This window comes from Epargyreus clarus, unplaced genomic scaffold, assembly GCF_041222505.1.
Source record: "Epargyreus clarus isolate Ecla_fem2 unplaced genomic scaffold, WU_Ecla_fem_2.2 ptg000029l, whole genome shotgun sequence".
NCBI lineage: Eukaryota > Metazoa > Arthropoda > Insecta > Lepidoptera > Hesperiidae > Epargyreus > Epargyreus clarus.
In genome coordinates this window covers 6,118,264-6,138,478 of record NW_027332235.1, presented here as the reverse complement: position 1 = coordinate 6,138,478, position 20,215 = coordinate 6,118,264, and the positions used below count along the sequence as shown (strand labels likewise).

General features: G+C 36.7%; 2 protein-coding genes across 4 annotated transcripts in view; one reads left to right on the top strand and one right to left on the bottom strand.

The window, feature by feature from the left end:
* The window catches only part of LOC140754485 (uncharacterized), a 226,960-nt gene extending 220,688 nt beyond the window's left edge, over nt 1–6,272 (bottom strand). Inside the window, exons 1-4 of one of the 3 annotated variants that reach the window (XM_073089508.1) lie at nt 5,760–6,272; nt 4,736–4,925; nt 4,406–4,606; nt 3,360–4,292 (exon numbers count right to left, since the gene is read on the bottom strand). In XM_073089508.1, the coding sequence (XP_072945609.1) occupies nt 4,047–4,292; nt 4,406–4,606; nt 4,736–4,925; nt 5,760–5,830 (708 nt within the window). In that variant the 5' untranslated portion in view covers nt 5,831–6,272 and the 3' untranslated portion in view covers nt 3,360–4,046. Of the gene's footprint in view, nt 1–3,359; nt 4,293–4,405; nt 4,607–4,735; nt 4,926–5,759 lie in introns of those variants that run through there. The other 2 variants (XR_012103669.1, XR_012103670.1) reach the window with 2 other exon arrangements.
* Nucleotides 6,273–8,708: 2,436 nt separating this feature from the next.
* Nucleotides 8,709–20,215, top strand: part of LOC140754479 (hemicentin-1-like) — a 30,450-nt gene continuing 18,943 nt past the window's right edge. The window contains exons 1-15 of the mRNA XM_073089500.1: nt 8,709–8,811; nt 9,474–9,560; nt 10,331–10,471; nt 11,263–11,443; nt 11,938–12,128; nt 12,206–12,281; nt 17,088–17,160; nt 17,236–17,432; nt 18,031–18,103; nt 18,179–18,375; nt 18,506–18,578; nt 18,660–18,856; nt 19,241–19,412; nt 19,699–19,793; nt 20,132–20,204. Of these exons, the coding sequence (XP_072945601.1) occupies nt 8,743–8,811; nt 9,474–9,560; nt 10,331–10,471; nt 11,263–11,443; nt 11,938–12,128; nt 12,206–12,281; nt 17,088–17,160; nt 17,236–17,432; nt 18,031–18,103; nt 18,179–18,375; nt 18,506–18,578; nt 18,660–18,856; nt 19,241–19,412; nt 19,699–19,793; nt 20,132–20,204 (1,895 nt within the window). The 5' untranslated portion in view covers nt 8,709–8,742. The remainder of the gene's footprint in view (nt 8,812–9,473; nt 9,561–10,330; nt 10,472–11,262; nt 11,444–11,937; nt 12,129–12,205; nt 12,282–17,087; nt 17,161–17,235; nt 17,433–18,030; nt 18,104–18,178; nt 18,376–18,505; nt 18,579–18,659; nt 18,857–19,240; nt 19,413–19,698; nt 19,794–20,131; nt 20,205–20,215) is intronic.

The window sequence follows — 20,215 nt, the reverse complement described above, 5'->3', positions numbered from 1 at the left end:
TTTTAACATACTTATTCTATATTCATAATAATATTAGGTGTATATAACAATAAGTGAAGAATATAATTAATTATTGTGTTTGGTATTATAGTCCACTTATCAGTATTTTAATGATTTGGTTAATAGGAAAATACGTATATGGTAATTACCGCTATTAAATTCTATTTTGATACAATGTTATCGTCAAACGCAACACTTTGTGATTTCGATGCTACGTCGCGCGCATTTATTATACCAGAATAATTGGTCATATACAAGTCGAACTCGCAAATGAAGGGTTGTACGGAACCCTATGGAACCAAAATTTTCATACATATTTCTTTTATTTTTAGTATTTGTTATTATAGCAGCCTCTGAAGTAAATACGTTGTGAAAGTTTGAACTGTCTACCTATTACAGTTCAATAGATAAAGCGAAAAACGTCGAGAAATAGCCGTTTCTTGTATGGCGAGTCCCATTTATTTTCAATCTTTTTTATTTGAAGTATTTGTTGTTATAGCGGCCGTCATTATACATCCTCTGTAAAAATTTCAAGTGTTTACCTATTACGGTTCCAGAGATAGAGCCCTGTTACAGACGGATAGACGGACAGACAGCGAAATCTCAGTTCTCGGTTCCGTTTTTACCCTTTGGGTACGGAACCTTAAAATCAATATATTTATCAATTTCAACATGTATTAATTTTTTTCTGCTATTTATTTACATATTGTACGCATGATGATTCAAATTATGCTTAATAAATAGCACAACTTAGATTATAATAAAGTACAATTATGGTTAAAACGGACACACATTACCACGAAGACCTTTGAGAACTATTCCTAATTTTAAAAGATAAGCAGATTTTCAATAGTTAAGATATTTTCTTTAAAATGGTAATCAATTTCTAATGCGTACAGTATTTTGAATTATTTTGAAATCACAGGTACGGATTTGAACCAAGCACCTATCGATCGAGAAGCGGAGTTTCATTCACTACGTGTTTTTGTTTTTAGCACCTAGTGTTTTTGAAGGTGGTTGTGTGGTGTTGGTGGTTGAACCCTTTGTGGTTAGACAGTCCGGCGGCACCACTGCCACTCACTCAGACTATTTCTGCCTCATAACACCAGTGTTGAGCGCTACTGTGTTCTGATTTGAAGGGTGTGGTAAGGGTGACATACTTTTCCGAGACATTCCAGCTTAGTCGCTTAGTGCAACTGTGGCCGTCTCCAGAATAGAAAAAAATGGATTGCATGTTCGGTTGCTATTTCTATTTCTATATATATATAGAAATAGAAATATATTATAGAAATAAAAATAGATTATAGATTATAATATTATAATAAAAAAAATTAAGTCTGACCGAATACTTCGAAGTTATATAAAACAGATAAAAATAAAAATAAATAATAATACGATCGTCTGAACTAGGTAGGCCAAAATGAAATAACAGTTCTATAACGAGTAATTACCTAGGTATTAAATACAAGGAAACCCAACTAAATTAGGCTACCAATACTAAATTAGGTACATATGCGTGCTTTATTAACATAAAATTAATATTTAAAACAACGCGCAATACACCTAAAGAGCGTCCAGATGCCAATGGGCAGCAGGGGCCACTTTATTTATATATCAAGTGTCTGTCGTACGAGGCAACTAAAAGGGTAATGCCAGGGTTGTGGGTGGCAAGAGGGGGAACCTGAACCGTCCAGCCAACGATCCCGTGAAGGATGACGGATTTATGGCCGCATACCGTCAGGTGTGGAATGAGCGTAAAGCTCTTCCAGGTAGCATCAACAGAAACACTGCGCTCAGTGGACTCCGGTTGCGTTGCAATGGTGATCCCAGAGTCCTCTACGTAGCGCTGTATCGAAATTTGTATTGTATTATAATTTGTGCTGTATTTAATTGAACTTGAATTTTGAAAAGATTGAAATTAATTTAATTACAATTATTATATTTATTAAGTTGACATAAAATTGAAAATAAATAGAAATTGTAATGCAAATTGCGTGGAAACTCTGTTTTAAATGGAGGCGGTCACATATTCCCGCTTAACATCTGAGGGACAAGGATGTGGCTGAAAAACAGCGCTGCACAGAACCCTGACTCTGTGTCAGCAAACGCTGAGCCACCTCCTTTTGCGCCTCTACAATTTTGTTTGATATTTTTTTTGTAATATTTATATAATCTTGTAAATTGAGGCAATAAAGTATATTATTATAATAATTATTATTAAATTTAAAAAGATTTTTTTAATCAATTATCCCTCTACTTAAAAAACGCCAACTAGGAGCCCAGCTAAGTGGAGTGAAACTTACAAAAAATAAATAAATCTTAAAAGTCAATTATCACTTATTACATATTAAGCAGTAAGATTATGGACAGCGCATTATAGTTTGAAGTCCGACAGTAACGATATGATTAAAAAACTTTTTAAATACGACTATCTACGTTGACTTATTACCCTAAGGCCGCTTGTCCACCGCCACCGTTACCGAGTCGATGCCGAGAACGAGATTACTTCGGGCCGAATTTAATATGACGTGACGGCGATATTTTGTCTACCGCCACCGATATCGCCGGTTTAGTTTGTTCCATGAAGTTATAGGTAAATATGGAGAACACACTTCGAATACCTACTTGAAGCAAAACCTATGTATCACCATCTCGCTCTCTGTGGGCAGACCCTCTCTGTCTAAGTAATAATCCTGGAAAAAATAATAAAGGTTACCCCTTTATTTATTTTTTCCAGGACATAGCTATAATTGTTGCTGTCCATTTATAGGTTTACAATAATATTTATATAATTATCTACATCTCATTATTACTAAGACCGAGCCCCTAAAGATTATAATATAGATCATGATAATTATGCATGCGTATAGTAAATTATGAAAGAAGCTGTTTGTTAAAGTGTGAAAGTTTAGATGTTTCTGGGTTTGTAAATTTGGCTGTTTGTCATTAGTCTAATCACGCAGAAAGTGCTGGGTCGACATGGACAGAATTTTTCGCGGAAATAGATCATGACCAGGACATAGGTTTAGTTACCGCGGCAATACGAAATGAATGACTGAGATCTGTGCGGGCGCGAGAAATAGACATCATTGTACACATCATTTTACAACAACTGGTACTAAGAGACCAACCCAGAAATTGCGAAATAGAAATCAGATGTTTCGTTAATTTTGTTGAATAATGTAACATAATAACAGCTATTTTTTTTACAAATTTCTGGGTTAGTCAGTGTTAAGGAGCAGGAGTGGCAAGGAGGGTGTTAAGGTGTTTTTTAACTCGTGTGCTATTTTTAATATTACGTATATATATTATACGGGAATATAATAGGAACGGCAATATATAAAAAAAAACAAAAACACTTTCCAAATTAAAATCATATATTATATATTTTTTTATTTATTATAAATGACTAAATATGATTGTTCTGTGTAGTTTCTGTCTCTTACCACGTAAATCTCGGAAAATATTTTCTTTGTGGCTCTTTAAGTGAGCACGTATACGCATTAAAAAAAACGAATGAGCTAATTGTTTAACTATCTTAGTTTCATACAAATCATTACATTGAATAGTACGTGATCGGATGGTTAAACATTTCCTGCAACAGAGGAGTAAAATATTGTGATACGACATTGATTAATTTGTTTTCTATGTTATTTTCTCCAAGTTGGCCCATCAATTTAGCTCGTTGAAAAATTTTGTCACAATATTTTACAATTTTGTAAGCTGCTACCGAAGGAAAATAAAGTTTGCCTCGGTTCACAAATGACGTAAATGAATTAAATTTATTTATAATCAAAGAATATGAATGATCTGTTGGCGGATTTTTAAGTGTTACTAAAGCATTATAACAATGTTCACAAGAAACGCGGGTAAAAATTTGTTTTACAATGTAACCAGTTACATAATATAAAATATTTTCCTGGTATGGACTAGTATGAAATGCGTCTAAATTTTGAAACACATTTTCAACATCTTCTTGATAGTCAGGTTCATCCCGAGGTAGAAACAAACTTTTCGGTTTATTGAAATCGAAGATGTGTGAAGTCTCAAAGCCATTTTCTACGCAGTTGGCATTGATACTCGGTTGAATAGAATGTCTGAACAACATCTTTCTCATTATATAGCGGAACTCGACACTGTATTTTACTGATATGGTCTTCAACATTGCAGCCAGCACGTTTAACTCCCATTTCCTTATGTGGAGAATTATTTTTATAAATAGTAGAACTAGTGCTTGGTGCAGCCAGAGCAGCTGTTTGCACCATAGATTCTTCATGTAATGTACTTGCTGTCTGAAAATTATAATATGGTTATGTATTTTACAAAATGTTGCCTTGTCATCATTAAACTTGAACTACCATTATTTCTAAATACTTATGTATAAGTAAAGGAAAGGGAAACTTACAGTTAACTTGTTAAGATTGCTTATATTTCCAAGAACTTCCCGACACTGTATTTTACTGAAATGGTCTTCAACATTGCAGCCAGCACTTTTAACTCCCATTTCCTTATGTGGAGAATTACTTTTATAAATAGTAGAAGTAGTGCTTGGTACAGCCAAAGCAGCTGTTGGCACTATAGACTCTTCATGTAACGTACTTGATGTCTGAAAATTATAATATGATTATGTATTTTACAAAATGTTGCCTTTTGTCATAATTATATTTGAACTACCATTATTTATGAATACTTATGTATATGTAATATAGGTAATTAAATTAAGTGACATTTTTACCTTGACTGGTGATATTATTTGTTGATTTAATAATATAGTAGGAACTGCTGTTGATTTTAATCGTCTTGTTTTTAAATCATAATCTGTTTCTTGAAAATGCAAATTGCAAATCCTTGCGCTTTTATAGAACTTCATTTTCAATGGTACAATGGATAGCCACAATTTTCTTCGAGTATCATTTTGAGGAAATCTAAAAAATAACATATTTATGGTTTTAATGTTAACTTATTAACATATCAGAATAGTTATAAATAAAAATTTAATAAAAAGTAATATAAATAGTTATAATAATATATCAATCAATCTGCCTAGCCTTTACCCAACTATCTTGGGGTCGGCTTCCAGTCTAACCGGATGCAGCTGAATTGCATGGAGCGAATGCCTATCTGATCTCCACAACCCAGTAACTGGATAATACGATGCCCCTTGATAAGACTGGTTGTTAGACTTTTGGGCTTCTAACGACCCGTAATGACTGGCAAAGATCCACGATTTACAGCCGGGAGCCCGAGACCAACAGCTTAACGTGCTTGCCGAGGCCCGGAGGATTCTCGGTATGTAAAGATGGTCATGGTCACCCATCCACGGACGAACATCGGCAAGCGTAGCTTAACCTGATGGATCGACCCGTGTGGCTGGTATTACTTAGCCACGAGCTCCTTATTATATAATAAATTCAATATTATCTAAAAAAATAGTCTGCCTTAAGAATGGAGAAGAGTGTATGCAATAACTAAGTAACCTAGATAATTAGTTAAAACTGTTAAGGTCCTACGGTCTACGGAAAGTCCCAGATATATCCTCATTATGGTCACACTACTGCAATACTTCGTCATGTAAACAAAATAAATTAACTTCCAAAAAATCAATGAAATTCAATGTAAATGTATTTGATCTTGACATAGTTATCTTTTACAATTATTTTGAAAACACTGGTTAATCGATTTAGGAGGAAATTATGTGAAAATACAATGAAATATGTTTACAATGATTCGATGTCAGAAATCAGGGTTTAAACACTTACGCGTGAAATTTTATATCACCATTTGGACACCACGTACTATCGCAACCACTCACAACACAACTTTGCACCATTTTTATTAACTATAACAATGTTTAACGCGAAAAATCTCAAACCAAGCTATGAACCGAAAAGTAAACAACCGCCATATTGCACGATTTATTTTGGCACATAGGGCCAATGTTGCCACATTACCGAATCCTTAAGAAATGGGATTATAATTCGTTGAATTGCCAACCCAGATATGCATACGTGACCTACGATTTTGGGATTTTCAATTGAACTAATCATAGTTCAAGTATTTATTTAAAGGTAAATTATTTGACAGTGTTTAACTTCTGGTTAGGCTAGTGTGGTGACTAATTCTAAGAATTTTCTAGGAGATTTAAAGAAGAAGATAGCAATACTATAGTCCACACTAGAAAGAGAGGTCGGCCCACAGAAAGCGGGATGGAGATACGTAGGTATTTGCCTCAAGATTTTGTTCTAAGTGTGGCCTCCATATTTACCTATAACTTCATGGTTTGTTCGAGCTGTCACGCGTGTGACGACAGTCTATGGACAAGTTCAAACGTGTTTTATATTACCGGCACATCGGCCCGTCAAAATCTCGGTGCCGATCTAGCGGTCACGCCGATGTACTCGAGATATCGGCGGCCGGGATGATGGTGCTCGTGTGACGGACGTGCTATAGTAAATGTATGTACGCTACTTCGGCGCCGTTATTAATTATCGGTATCGGCTCGGTAACAGTGGCGGTGGACAAACGGCGTAACCCTGTATAATAAATATATTATGCCATAACAAAAATATGAGTGGCACAAATCATTTGTTTTCCTGTTATATTTAAGTAATTAATTTGAATATTTGAAAAGGAGAAATCATTCCACATTGTTCAGTGCTGCCGCGTACACGTTTTCGTAATATGTGTAATTCTGATATTATATTCTGGATGACTAAATAGTACACAATGTATATAAAACCGTGCAGAGTATTAATAGTGCTTCTGTGGTTGCGTTATGCCTACGGATATACGGATTCAAAAGTCAATGTAGCGTTTGTTATTGATAACACAAGATCTATGAAAGACGACATCGCACAAGTTAAGGAAAATACACGGTTTATATTTAAAAATGTTTTAAATCACAAGAATTCCCAAATTGGGGATTTTATACTCATCACATTTAACGATTATAGTTATAGTAAAAATGGCAAGTTGTATGAAGACCGCAACCGTATACGTGAGTATGATTTTTTTTATGATATAGGTGTAGCAGACGAGCATACAGTCCACATGTTGGTAAGTGGCTACTGCCGCCCATGGACATCTGTAATCCACCCTAGATAGGATTAGATATTCCCACCTGAGGTCGGCCACACATGCGCCGCTACCCCTGAGGACTAAGCTTGAACGCCTCGGAAAAGTCTGTTTCCCTTACCACACCCTACAAACCGGAACACAGCAGCGCCTAACACTGATGTTATTAGGTAGACATAGGTGTGGCGGTGGTAAAAAAAAATAGCATTTCTTATACCTATAAGGTAAAGGAAATACTAATCCAATGTGTTCCACCTTCATCTCTGGGGATGGCAACACGTCTTTGACCGATCTCAGATAAGACTCTAATTTTATCTGGGGTTGATTACAAAATTTGTAGTCTGTAGGCGGCAGTAACCACTTACTATGCAGTGCACTGCGTGCTAGTTCGCTACTTCCATATTACTTATACTCTATATTATTCTTAAAAACATCTATAATATTTGGCTTTTAGTGCATTTTCGGCATAATACTGAAGTTTCTAGACAATAAATAAAGTGATAATTCATTTTTAGGATTCTGTTCCCAAAGAGTAAAAACGGTACCTTATTACTAAGACTCCGCTGTCCGTCCGTCTGTCCGTCTGTCACAGGGCTCTACTTGATCTGTTTACAGATTATGTTTAACGGTTTCCGCTATAACAAAAAATATTGTAAATTAAAAAGAAACTTGAATAAATGAATAATAGAAAACGGTGTTTTTCGCTTTATCTTTTGAACCGTAATCGGTAGACAATTAAAATTTACTTCTATGGCTGCTATAAGTCATCAGTCCGACTCGCAGTTGGCCAAGTATTTATGGTTATTATAAAGTTTAGTTAACTAAACATTTAAATACAGTAACGCGTTAAAATTTGTTAGTTTAGCTTGACTTTCGTGGGTTAAATATATATAGGTAATACTTGTGCTATGTACAGTTAAATTAGGTATGTACAATTAAAGTGTATTACTATATTTCAGCTGTCAAAGTCGAAGTGCAAACTCGAAATGCAAGAGAATTTTATAATGCATTAGATCAAATTGAACTCATTAGTGGTGGCGATTGTCCGGAAATGGCTTTAACAGCAATTAAAGAAGCTATAGAAATAAGTAAACCGAATTCATATATATATGTATTCACCGATGCATCCGCTAAAGACTATGAATTAGAAAGCCAAGTCAAATCGTTGGCTCTAAAAAAATCCATTCAGGTAATTTCTGCAACATAGACAACATACATAAATAGGTACACAAATTGATATAAACTAATGATATATTACTAATGGGCAAAGCTGAAAACATACAAAATACGCCAATTGGTGTATGTCGACTTTAATCGCTCTCGCGAGGCGTATTGATTGACACGTAGTCAAACGTGTCAAAATGGGCCTATTAAATTGTGACGACTACAAAATCATAAAAATGCATGTATTTATATACTTTTTTATATTGGATCTATACGAGATCTAGAAACTTTGTTAGAGTAGTGAGATAAGAGTTAGAACATGAGTATAATATTGCAATTAACAATGATATACACTCTACCAATCATTCAGCTTTAACTAGGTACACTGATCTAACATAATGTAAATACTTATAATTTTAATTTACTTATAATAGTTAATATGAAAATTTTTAGATTACATTTGTTTTGACTGGGAAATGTAAAAGGTCGAAAGCTGCGAATGCTATGGTTATAAGGTTAGCTGTGGCGACATATGGAGAAATATTTTACTTGAAAAAGACAAATATTGACCAGGTTTGTATTTTTATTACATTACAATAAAATATACGTGTTTTGGAGAAATGTAATAGCTGGTTTGTGGTCGACTAAGGAGTTTCGGTGAGGGTCTCTGTTTCGGCGAAAAAATGACCAAATCTTTCGAAACATAGGTTCATGAACTTTCCGGTTGCGTTTGGTCGTATTTGGGCGTTTGACTAACAAGTGTTTACTTGACCTTCATTATGCCGACGGGCCGCGTCCAACATATTTGTTTTTATTACGACCGTTTCATGGGAAGGACCAGTTAATTTTAATATTCATATGAAAAATAGGGAAGAGGATGGTAGTTGTACGTATTATCTTTTATTCTTTAGCGAAAGGAGATCACATGAGGGTTACCAGTTTATAAAGGAAGTTATTGTACCAGGCAATCATGTGGAAGTGGCCGTGCTTCGGTAGTCATAGTATGGAGCTTGTATGTGTAAAAGTTAGTTACAAAATGTCGATAGCGTCATTCGGGCTACATGAAGCGCCATCTCTTACTGCATTGTTTCCCATGACTCAATAACGGATTTCGCCACAATCCTATGCAAGGTTTTTTAAATTTGTTCAGTCAAGATTATCCTATACAAACACATGGACTTTACATCAACCCTGGCAAATTTCAACTTAAAATGAACATTATGAATATTTTTCAGATACTAAATTATATAATACATTCAGTTCAAGAACCAAAAACAACGGTGTTATCTAATGAACTGAAGCCAGGAGTGAATTTCCATGAAGTAAGTATGAACATTATAAAAGCAACGAGTTTTGATTCTTGGCAGAGCCAGGAAGTTTCGACCGGGGAGCTCACCTATCCGTAGCATAAAGCAGTTCTTGCAATTCAGTTGCGTGTATGCCGCTTGATTTACATATTATGAGGCGACCATATTAAGACTAATATTGTGTGCAACAAATCTGTTGCAACTCCTGTAGACACAGGAGTTGCATCAAATCTGCGACCATTTGAAGTTGCAAATGTCAGAGGAAGCAATTTTACTAAGCGGATCTAATAAAGTTTTGCTAAATTTTGATCTATTTTCGTTATTATCTTTTTGATTTTGGGTTTAATGACAAAAAGTAATGGAACCAAAATTATAGGGAATAAATTTACTGATCGAGGAATAGTTACCCCGTTATCAAGATGGCGGCTTTCGACCACAAGCGTCAACCTCTTAAAATTGGATTTAGCTTCACACTGTTTTTGTTTCCTGTAACTATATTGCAATCTCAAATTAGTGTAACTTTTCAATGGACTATGTAGAATAGATAGCCCTTGATGAGTTGCGTTCAGACATGTGTGAATGGATATTTAATAACAGATTTTTATTTTTCAAATATAATCGATTTATAATTGAAACTTAAAACTAAATTCAAAATTGGCAAAATATAACTCGTCAATAGTCCCTAAAATTTGACGGCAAAAATTACAACGTTAACATGAAATTTGTTCCCTAAAGTTACAGTAAGCCTATAATTATGTGTAATCTTACAAATGAATATCTTTTAGTTTGCAGTAGACACTGACATGATGTCCGTATTGATTTCGGCCAGTAGTCAGGAAATAGACACAGTTATAATGTTAACAGTGATCGACCCCAAAGGAAATGAAGCATCGACAGTTGACATATTCCAAACTGAATCCATAAAGGTAAGTAAATTAAACCTTTACTCATGAAATGACCTACGGCTGGAAAACTAGTTGATCAATAACGTTATCTATACGAATTAAAATTAAACTCGACCGTTTAATAATAAATATAATTGAAAAAGGATAAAATAAATTAAAAACCTCCGATTTAAATAATTTATGTGACGAGAGATAATTAACGTAAAAAGCTGTCATATAAGCTGATTAGATCTCTCACAGAGTCGCACATGTGAATGACAGAGTATTCGTTTTTATAGCCCTGTGTACCTATTTGGATCTCGAAGATGTAGACATGGCAATAACATCCAACTCCCTAAAACTTAATGAAACGTAAGAAAATCCGTAGTGGGCTGCCGTTAAATAAACAAATTTTGTAATTTTATAGTAACGTGAATAGTTTGGAGATATTTTATTTATATGCTAATTTATCTTGAAATTCATGATATTGATGGCAGCCCTCGTACCCGATACCGTGGGAGGGACACCGGGTTATGTGGAATTTATTTCCTCTATAACTCTCCCGGTGGCCGTGCTCAGCGTTATGTAGAGGTTTCCGAGATGTCCAACGCAACAAAACTGGATTCATTTCGGCGCGATGCCCCTATCGGGCTCTGCCCTGGTGAGCGTTTATGCTCACCACACCATCAATGGTTACCACAATAAAGGGCTACATTTGCCATCGTTAATATTATTAAAATTAATATTATTAAAAATTAATATTATTAATTAATAATATTACGATATATTAATTTAATATTATTAAAAAATAAAATATATATATTTTGTACAAGATTGTTAAAATACCTGAACCTGCAATCGGGGTATACCGCATACGAACTAACGTGGTAACACCGAACGGACAACATACAAGCATTGGGGGCATTGTGATACGAGCTTCAATAAATATTGACTTCGAGTGCAACTACTTGCACTTAACACCAACATCCACGGAAAGGAGCACACCCATAGCAGGTGATCTAATGTTTTTTTGTTTGCAACCTGAACATATTAGTTTTATTTATTTTATATGCGACGTAACCAGAATGTAAAAACTGAAGTTGAATTCGACTTCAGTTTTTACATTCTGGTTGTGATTCGACTCCGGCGGCGCCACCGCCACTCCTACATAATATTTCTGACTGATAAAAGCAGTTTTAAGCGCTGCTGTTTTCGGGTTTGAAGGGTGTATGTTTCAATTTAGCCTTCGCGGGTAGTAGCACACCTATAGTCAACCTTAGGTAATTTACTTAGCTCGAATTTAACACACACATTGTAATGATTGTCAATAAACTTTGATTATATATAATGTCGGTGACATTATTATAGTCCGCGTAAAACTGCTAGTCCGCTCTGAATATAGACATGAATCGCGTCGCCATGCAAATTGTATGACTACACCTACTCGCAACAACTTCAGAGCGGACTAGCAGTTTGGATAGATTCATAATTATTATATTACCTTTCAGGAGAAATATTTTATTTGAAAATGAAAGTCAAACAACCAGGACACGTTCATTTTACATTAAAAAAAGTTGTGATACTTGACGCTAAAGATAATATTTTAAAAGAAATGTCTGGCACTGCCATCGTAAGCCAAAAAGACAATCTATATACAGTTGGACCTTTCAAAACGCCACACAAAGTTTTCAAAATTACAGTGAGTACAGCTTCACGAATTCTCAAATAATAATTCTTACGCTAAGCACGCATAATTAATGTATTTATGTATTTTAGATTGTCGGTGTTAATCAGAACAATGACGAAAAAATTAAAAGACGGAGTCGGACACTCGTTGAACCGCAACCAACAGGTAATCTAAATATATTATATGAAATGCTAATGTTCGTACGTAAATTCATAGTTTTCTCTATCATCCGCAACTCCGATCAACTTCCTGTTGGGATGGTAGATACCCCTTGGTCACCTGTTGTGCGTAGGATGTTTGGTCGGGATGGGTGGAAGTGGGTGGTTGAGGGTGTCGAAAATGTGAAATAATATTTCTGTCCTTCTCTAACTAACGTAAATGTGAATATAAATGTCCTTCTCTAATTCATGTGAGCTTCTGGAAAGTTTTACGTAACTTCTGGAATGATCTAAAAAGTTCCAAAATTTGTGCAATTTATGTTATCAATCTAGAATGTTCTAGAAAGTTCGAAAAAATTCTGCAATGACATAAAAAGTTCCGAAATGTGAGCGATGGTTGTAACAGTTCTAGGAAGTTTTAAAGAACTTCTAGAATGATTTAGAAAGTTCTGGAAAATTTTGTACTGATCTAGAAACTTCTAAAAATTTCTATAATGATTTAGAATGTTTCAAAATGAGCGCAACTGCTAAAATTAATCCAAAATGATCGATAAAGTACTAAAAGTTTCTGAGATGATCTAGTAAATACAAAAAAATATATTTTCTTAAAATTGAAGCCTTTCCTTTAGTTTGTCATTTATCATTACTTCCCAGAATTTGATCCTTATAAGCAACACTATCAGATGATGGTCTAATGTAGAGGGTGTATTTAAAAAAAAAATAACTCGTTCGATTCCCAGCTAGGGAAAAAGATATTTTAAAAAAGTAATGATGCAGTTTTAGTTTTTATCAAAATCGGCATAGTAACTCGTTTCAGCATTTTTCGCTAATCATTATAGTTTTGGATTTGGCCCTGAAAGCCCATTTGAAAAAATCATCCTGTATACTCGTAATATTGTATTGAAATAAAGTAAAACATATATGTATATGCATGCAAAGTTGTCGTAAATAAATGCCAAGCAAACAGTTTGCCGTGTGGTGTCGGCCTCGAATAGCACCACTCCCTCTCTTCCCGTGGATGTCGTAAGAGCCGACTAAGGGACAAATACCAGGAGATGGGCAGCAGCATTTTCCCGTGTGAGAATAACACCTACTACGGTCACCAACACGCATGCCAGGCGCGGTGACTATGGCAAAAACCCCCAATGACAGGTGCAGAAAAGCCACGGCCCCCAGTCCCCGGCGGCCCCGCTATTCCGGGCTATGGTAGCGGCCAAGGTAACGGCGGGGCAGGGGGTGCTAAGAATCCCCGGAAGAGAGTCGGCTACCACACACGACGACTTCTGCACCTGGCAACATACAATATCAGGACACTGAGGACCGACGAGAAGATACAGGAGCTGGAAGAAGAGATAGACAAGTTAAACTGGAGTATTTTGGGATTATCAGAAGTCCGAAGACAGGGGGAGGACACGGTAATCCTTAAATCCGGCAACTTGTTCTATCACCGGGAGGGCGAACACCTGTCTCAAGGAGGTGTCGGGTTCCTAGTCCACAAATCCCTCGTTAACAACGTGGTAACGGTCGACAGTGTGTCGGCAAGGGTAGCGTACCTTATACTCAGAATATCTAAACGGTATTCGCTGAAGGTCATACAGGTATATGCGCCGACGTCGACACACCCAGACGATGAGGTTGAGGTTATGTATGAGGACATAAGTAGAGCCATACATACTTCAAAAACCCATTTTACCGTTGTTATGGGGGATTTTAATGCAAGACTAGGCACGCGAAATGGTGACGAACTGAAGGTGGGGCCCTTTGGAATTGGACAACGGAACCACCGAGGCCACTTGCTTGCCAACTTCTTGGAGAGGGAAGACTTCTTTATTATTTTATATTAAATTCCTTCTACAAGAAGAAGGCACAGCGAAAGTGGACTTGGATAAGTCCCGATGGTACCGTCAAGAACGAGATAGACTTCATTTTGGCAGACAAACGACACATATTTAATGATGTCTCTGTGATCAACAGGGTGAAAACCGGAAGTGATCACCGGATGGTAAGAGGCACATTAAATATCAACGTTAAGCTCGAACGGTCACGCCTGATGAAGTCTACGCTCCGCCCAACATCTGTCGAAATCCAGGGCTCCGAAGGCTTTCAGATTGAGTTACGAAACCGTTTCGCGTGTCTCGATTCTTGCGTTTCCGTGGACGATATTAACACCCAGGTTGTAGCAACTGTCCACGAGGTAGGGTCTAAGTACTTCAAGGCCCACTCCAGTGGTAAGTCTCGAGTTCTCTCAGAGCATACTCTCGGTCTTATGCGGGAGAGACGAGAACTGTGTGTGCAGTATCCAACCTCAATGTCGAAATACAGGCTGCTTAATAAACAGATCTCCCAAGGTAGGCGACGCCATTGGCGTTCTTATAACGCTAATCGCGTAAAAGACGCTATTGAGCGAAACCGAGGCTATAAAGTGTTCGCAAGAGATCTGTGCATTGGGCAGAGTCTGTTGACGAGGTTGAAGACCGAGTCGGGCACCATAGTTTCGTCTAAGCCCGAAATTCTGAGGGAGATCGAGAATTACTACGGACAGCTGTATACTTCTGCACGAGTTCCAGCCCGTAAGGCTGTGAACGACAAACGTGCTAAGCTGACCCGACACTACACCGAGGACCTCCCGGAAGTCAGCCTGTACGAGATTAGAGGGGCTCTTAAACAGCTTAAAACCAACAAGGCACCGGGAGATGACGGAATCACAACAGAGCTGCTAAAAGCTGGCGGAAAACCCGTACTAGTGGCGCTCCAAAAGTTGTTCGATTCCGTGATCAATAGCGGAACTACCCCGGAAGCGTGGAGCAGAAGCGTAGTGGTACTGTTCTTCAAAAAGGGCGATAAAACCCTATTGAAGAACTACAGGCCCATTGCGCTTCTGAGCCATGTTTATAAGCTCTTTTCGAGGGTCCTCACTAACCGTATTGCACGCAGGCTTGACGACTTCCAGCCTCTCGAACAAGCCGGATTCCGAAAAGGCTACAGCACCATGGACCACATACACACGCTGCGGCAGATTATACAGAAGACCGAGGAGTATAATCTGCCGCTATGTGTTGCCTATTTGGACTATGAGAAAGCCTTCGATTCTATCGAGACCTGGGCGGTGCTGGAGTCCCTTCAGCGATGCCAGATCGACTATAGGTACATCGAGGTATTGAAGTGTGTATACAAAGCCGCCACCATGTCAGTCCGAGTACACGATCAGAGGACGAACCCTATCCAATTGCAGCGGGGAGTTAGACAGGGCGATGTTGTATCGCCGAAGCTGTTCACCGCTGCGTTAGAAGATGTGTTCAAGCTGATGGAGTGGAAAGGTCTTGGCGTTAACATCAATGGCGAACACCTCACACACCTTCGATTTGCCGATGATATAGTCTATAGATCTTGGCAGATTCGCTGAGGGACCTCAGTAAAATGCTAGGAGACCTCAACGGTGCCTCACAACGGGTGGGTCTTAAGATGAACATGGACAAGACGAAAATCATGTCAAATGTCCATGTCACACCCGTACCGGTAGTTGTTGATGGCACTCCTCTCGAAGTTGTTGACGAGTACATTTACCTGGGACAAACGATCCGGATGGGTAAGTCCAACTTTGAGAGGGAGGTCACTCGAAGAATTCAACTCGGCTGGGCTGCGTTCGGGAAATTACGGAGTATCTTCTCGTCCAAAATTCCTCAGTGCCTGAAGTCGAAATTATTCGAGCAATGTGTGTTGCCAGTGATGACATACGGCGCCGAAACGTGGTCGTTTACTGTAGGCCTAGTTCGAAAGCTCAGAGTCGCTCAGCGTGCTATGGAGAGGGCTATGCTTGGTATTTCGCTACGAGACATGATTCGCAACGATGAAATCCGTAGACGAACTAAGCTTACCGACATAGCTCTCAAAATTAGCAGGCTGAAGTGGCAATGGGCCGGCCACATCACTCGGAGGACCGATAACCGGTGGGGAAGGAAGGTCCTCGAGTGGCGACCACGCGTAGGCAAAAGGAGTTCAGGCCGCCCCCCGACCAGGTGGACCGACGACCTGAAGAAGACGGCGGGAAACCGCTGGCTTCAAAGGGCACGGGACCGGTTGGAGTGGCACCAATTAGGGGAGGCCTATGTCCAGCAGTGGACCTCAAAAGGCTGATGGATGGATGGATGGAAACAGTTTGATTCCAATCACCACAAAATGGTTTAATTATAAATACTAGAACTCTCCATCCAAGCGATTAATATAATTATGTACTAAAAGTGCCCTTAATTGAGTCCAGATATAATTTGGTGAGAATCTATATAAAAATGATACGTACTTATTTTGTGTAGACCCACGAAGGCATTTACAAATTGTAACAATCTATGTTCTTTTGCTACCGCATTGAAATCATAAATAGGAATTGTAATGATTTAAGGTCTGAGGGTCACGTTAGAATCGATTTGCTAAAACTGGTAATCAACAATCTGAGATCGATTCGTTCAATTAAATGCTTAATATCAATTAAATATTCATATTTTTATATATATCGGTGTATGTGTTCTACCGAGACACTTATCGTATCCAAGACTCCAAAATCGTGCCTCATAAGGTTAACAGATACAACATTCACAGTTGCATAGAATCGATTTATTTTTTATAAGTACTCAATAAATGAATGATCATACGAAACGCTCTAACAGAATTACTCAGGCGTACGAGTATAGGCGAATATAATAAAACCTATAATTGAATATTCTTGAACTGATTTTAATTATTGATTTAGTTTTATACAGTTATAAAATGTTGTTATAAAATAAAATGTAATGCTCATACAAAAACTTGTCACTTACAGAATCTCCCAAAATTGATAAATCCAAATCTAATATTGAAGTAAAAGAAGGATCCACGGCCGTTATGTCATGCAGGTATGATATTATTAAACAGTAAGGACAATCATGATGAAATTAAAATGTGATTTGAAATTAATGTTCCATTTCTAGAATCGTAAATGGATTACCCTCACCAACGATTACTTGGGAATTCAAGAGACCAGGCTCAAGTCGTTATGAAAGACTGCGTGAAACAAAGCAGGAGATCCATATAGATCGTGTCGATTTGGACACATCCGGCGTTTACAAATGTGAAGCAAACAATATAGCCGGACGAGATTTCCATGAAATCAAATTAAACGTGTTATGTACGTATAATCATGAAGTAATTTAATAAAAAATAAAATACCTGACTGCATCAAAAAGGCCGAATTAGAATAGGTGAAATAGTTCTCTAATTATTTTTATCTAGAAAGCCAATTACAAAGTTTCAAAATAGGTAACTGCTTCATAAACAAAAGATGTTCACACAATTTGTCAACGCTTATTTTATACCCGTAGTGCTGATTTACGCTATATAAAGAATCTATGTAAAATAGCAACAGTTTCCGTTATGTGTTGTTCTTTGGCACAGCAACTTACCTATTTAATCAGACAGTCATCTCGATGTTTTATATATGTATATATGTTTTATATATGTATATATATATATATATATATATATACATATATAAAACATATATATATATATATATATATATGTCGGAGCAAATACGGCAGTTATCCTATTATGAAATGAAATGATTATTTAATTATTCTATAACTAATTCATTAATCAACAGTTAATTAATAAATAGAATGTATTTGCATTTTATGAACATTTTTTTATTTACTTCATTTTATACAGTTATAAAAATAAAATATTTCATGCGAAACCTTGACATTTACAAGATACGTATTTTACAGATTCTCCCAAAATTGATAAATCGAAATCTTATATTGAAGTAAAAGAAGGATCCACGGCCGTTATATCATGCAGGTAGGATATTATTAAACACTAAGAACAATAATAATGAAATGAAAATGTGATTTGAAATTAACGTTACATTTCTAGAATCGTAAATGGATTACCCTCACCAACGATTACTTGGGAATTCAAGAGACCAGGCTCAAGTCGTTATGAAAGACTGCGTGAAACAAAGCAGGAGATCCATATAGATCGTGTCGATTTGGACACATCCGGCGTTTACAAATGTGAAGCAAACAATATAGCCGGACGAGATTTCCATGAAATCAAATTAAACGTGTTATGTACGTATGACATAAAAAATCAACATGTATCATATAGCTTATTTTAATATGAGGTAGTGACGTTGCGGTTTTCTAGTTTATTCAACAAAGAGATCTCTCCATATTTCATACCTGTAAGGTGTTTTTGCAGATTATCCGAAAATCGATAAAAACAAGGAAAGCGTTACGGTGACAAAAGGATCGAAAACGGTCATATCATGCAGGTACCTACATTTGTTACTATTTCAATGATTTGATTCAAAATTCATATTAAACGTTTCATTTATTTTTTGTTGGGTCCTTAGAACCAGAAGTCTATTACCGACACCAAACATGACTTGGGAATTAAAGAGACGCGGCTCTCATATATTTGAAAGGCTCTCCGTGACAGATCAGGAAATCCACATCGATTCGGTTGGACTGAAGGACGCCGGTGTTTATAAATGTCAAGCAAATAACGTGGTTGGAACAGATTCCCATGAAATTACACTGAACGTACAATGTGCGTATATCTTCATATAAATTTTAGAAATAGTACTGTCAGCTTAGTTAACAATGTTCTGAAGGTTTACCCACTACAACTTATATATGATCCTTAAGGAACCCCTCAGAACACATGAATTACTTAAGTGGCTTCCGTTCAATTAAGTATCATGAAGTTTATCTTTCTACTTTCAACTGTGCTCGAAACTTTCTATATCTCTAATATTCATTGAAACGAGTTTTAATTTGAAGCTTTTATACGTACCTACTCAAAAATAAACGTTACGCAATACGGTTACTGAAGTGTGCTACAAAGCATACATTATTTTATTTAGGCATTTAGTTGTGGTACTCTAGGCATACGCATTTTATTATGAGTACGTTCTACCCACATTGTTCTCAGATTCACCGACTGATGTTGTTATCGAAGCACCAAAAATGACGAAAACTGGCGATGAAATCATACTGTATTGCAGAACTTCCGGAGAACCAGCACCGAAAGTGGAGTGGCTCAGAGATGGCAAATCTATTGCTTCACATGAAAAATACGTCATTAATAAGAGCAACTCATTGAGGTCAGAAGTTATCTTAATCCACGTTTTGTTAAATAATGTAGATAATTGTGTATAGCTCATTCCCAATACGGCTTATTGTTAACGTCTTGAGCGTTATCATTTCACGCAGGAATAAAAAATCAACTAAGTCTTCCAATATATAAATTCATGTACTACCTACTGTTTCAGTATTTCTAATTTCTCTAGTCAAAGTAGATTTTCACTATACCCACGAACAGCAACCTACAGTGATTTAATAATATTGGAAAAAAAACTAAACGAAATCTAAATTCTTGTATGTTTAAAGGTTCGTAGCTGGTTTAAAAGACAGCGGACATTATACTTGTGTGGCAACCAACAATCACGGCAGAGAATCAAAAACCACTACAATAGTCGTTTATGGTAATTGTGAAAACTTTCATATATATTTGTCAATTTGTGAGCTGATCCGTCCTCAGCTATGGGTCAGTAATGAGTTGACGACGACGACGTAGTTCTCCAAGCGGCTGGTAGAATTATCCATTGCATTGCGATAGATCGAGTACCATGAACATTTGTTTGGTGTACCTACTATGTGTGGATAAATTTAATGTGTATATAAATACGTGAGAATCTACTGGAATATAAATATCTCTGTGTATTGCTTAGACAAGACACTATTTTATTACCAGATTTAAATTTATACAATTGTAACGATAAAATATAATTGTCATGCGAAAACTTGACATTTGCCTTTACAGATTCTCCCAAAATTGATAAATCTAAATCTAAGATTGAGGTAAAAGAAGGATCCACGGCCGTTATGTCATGCAGGTATGATATTA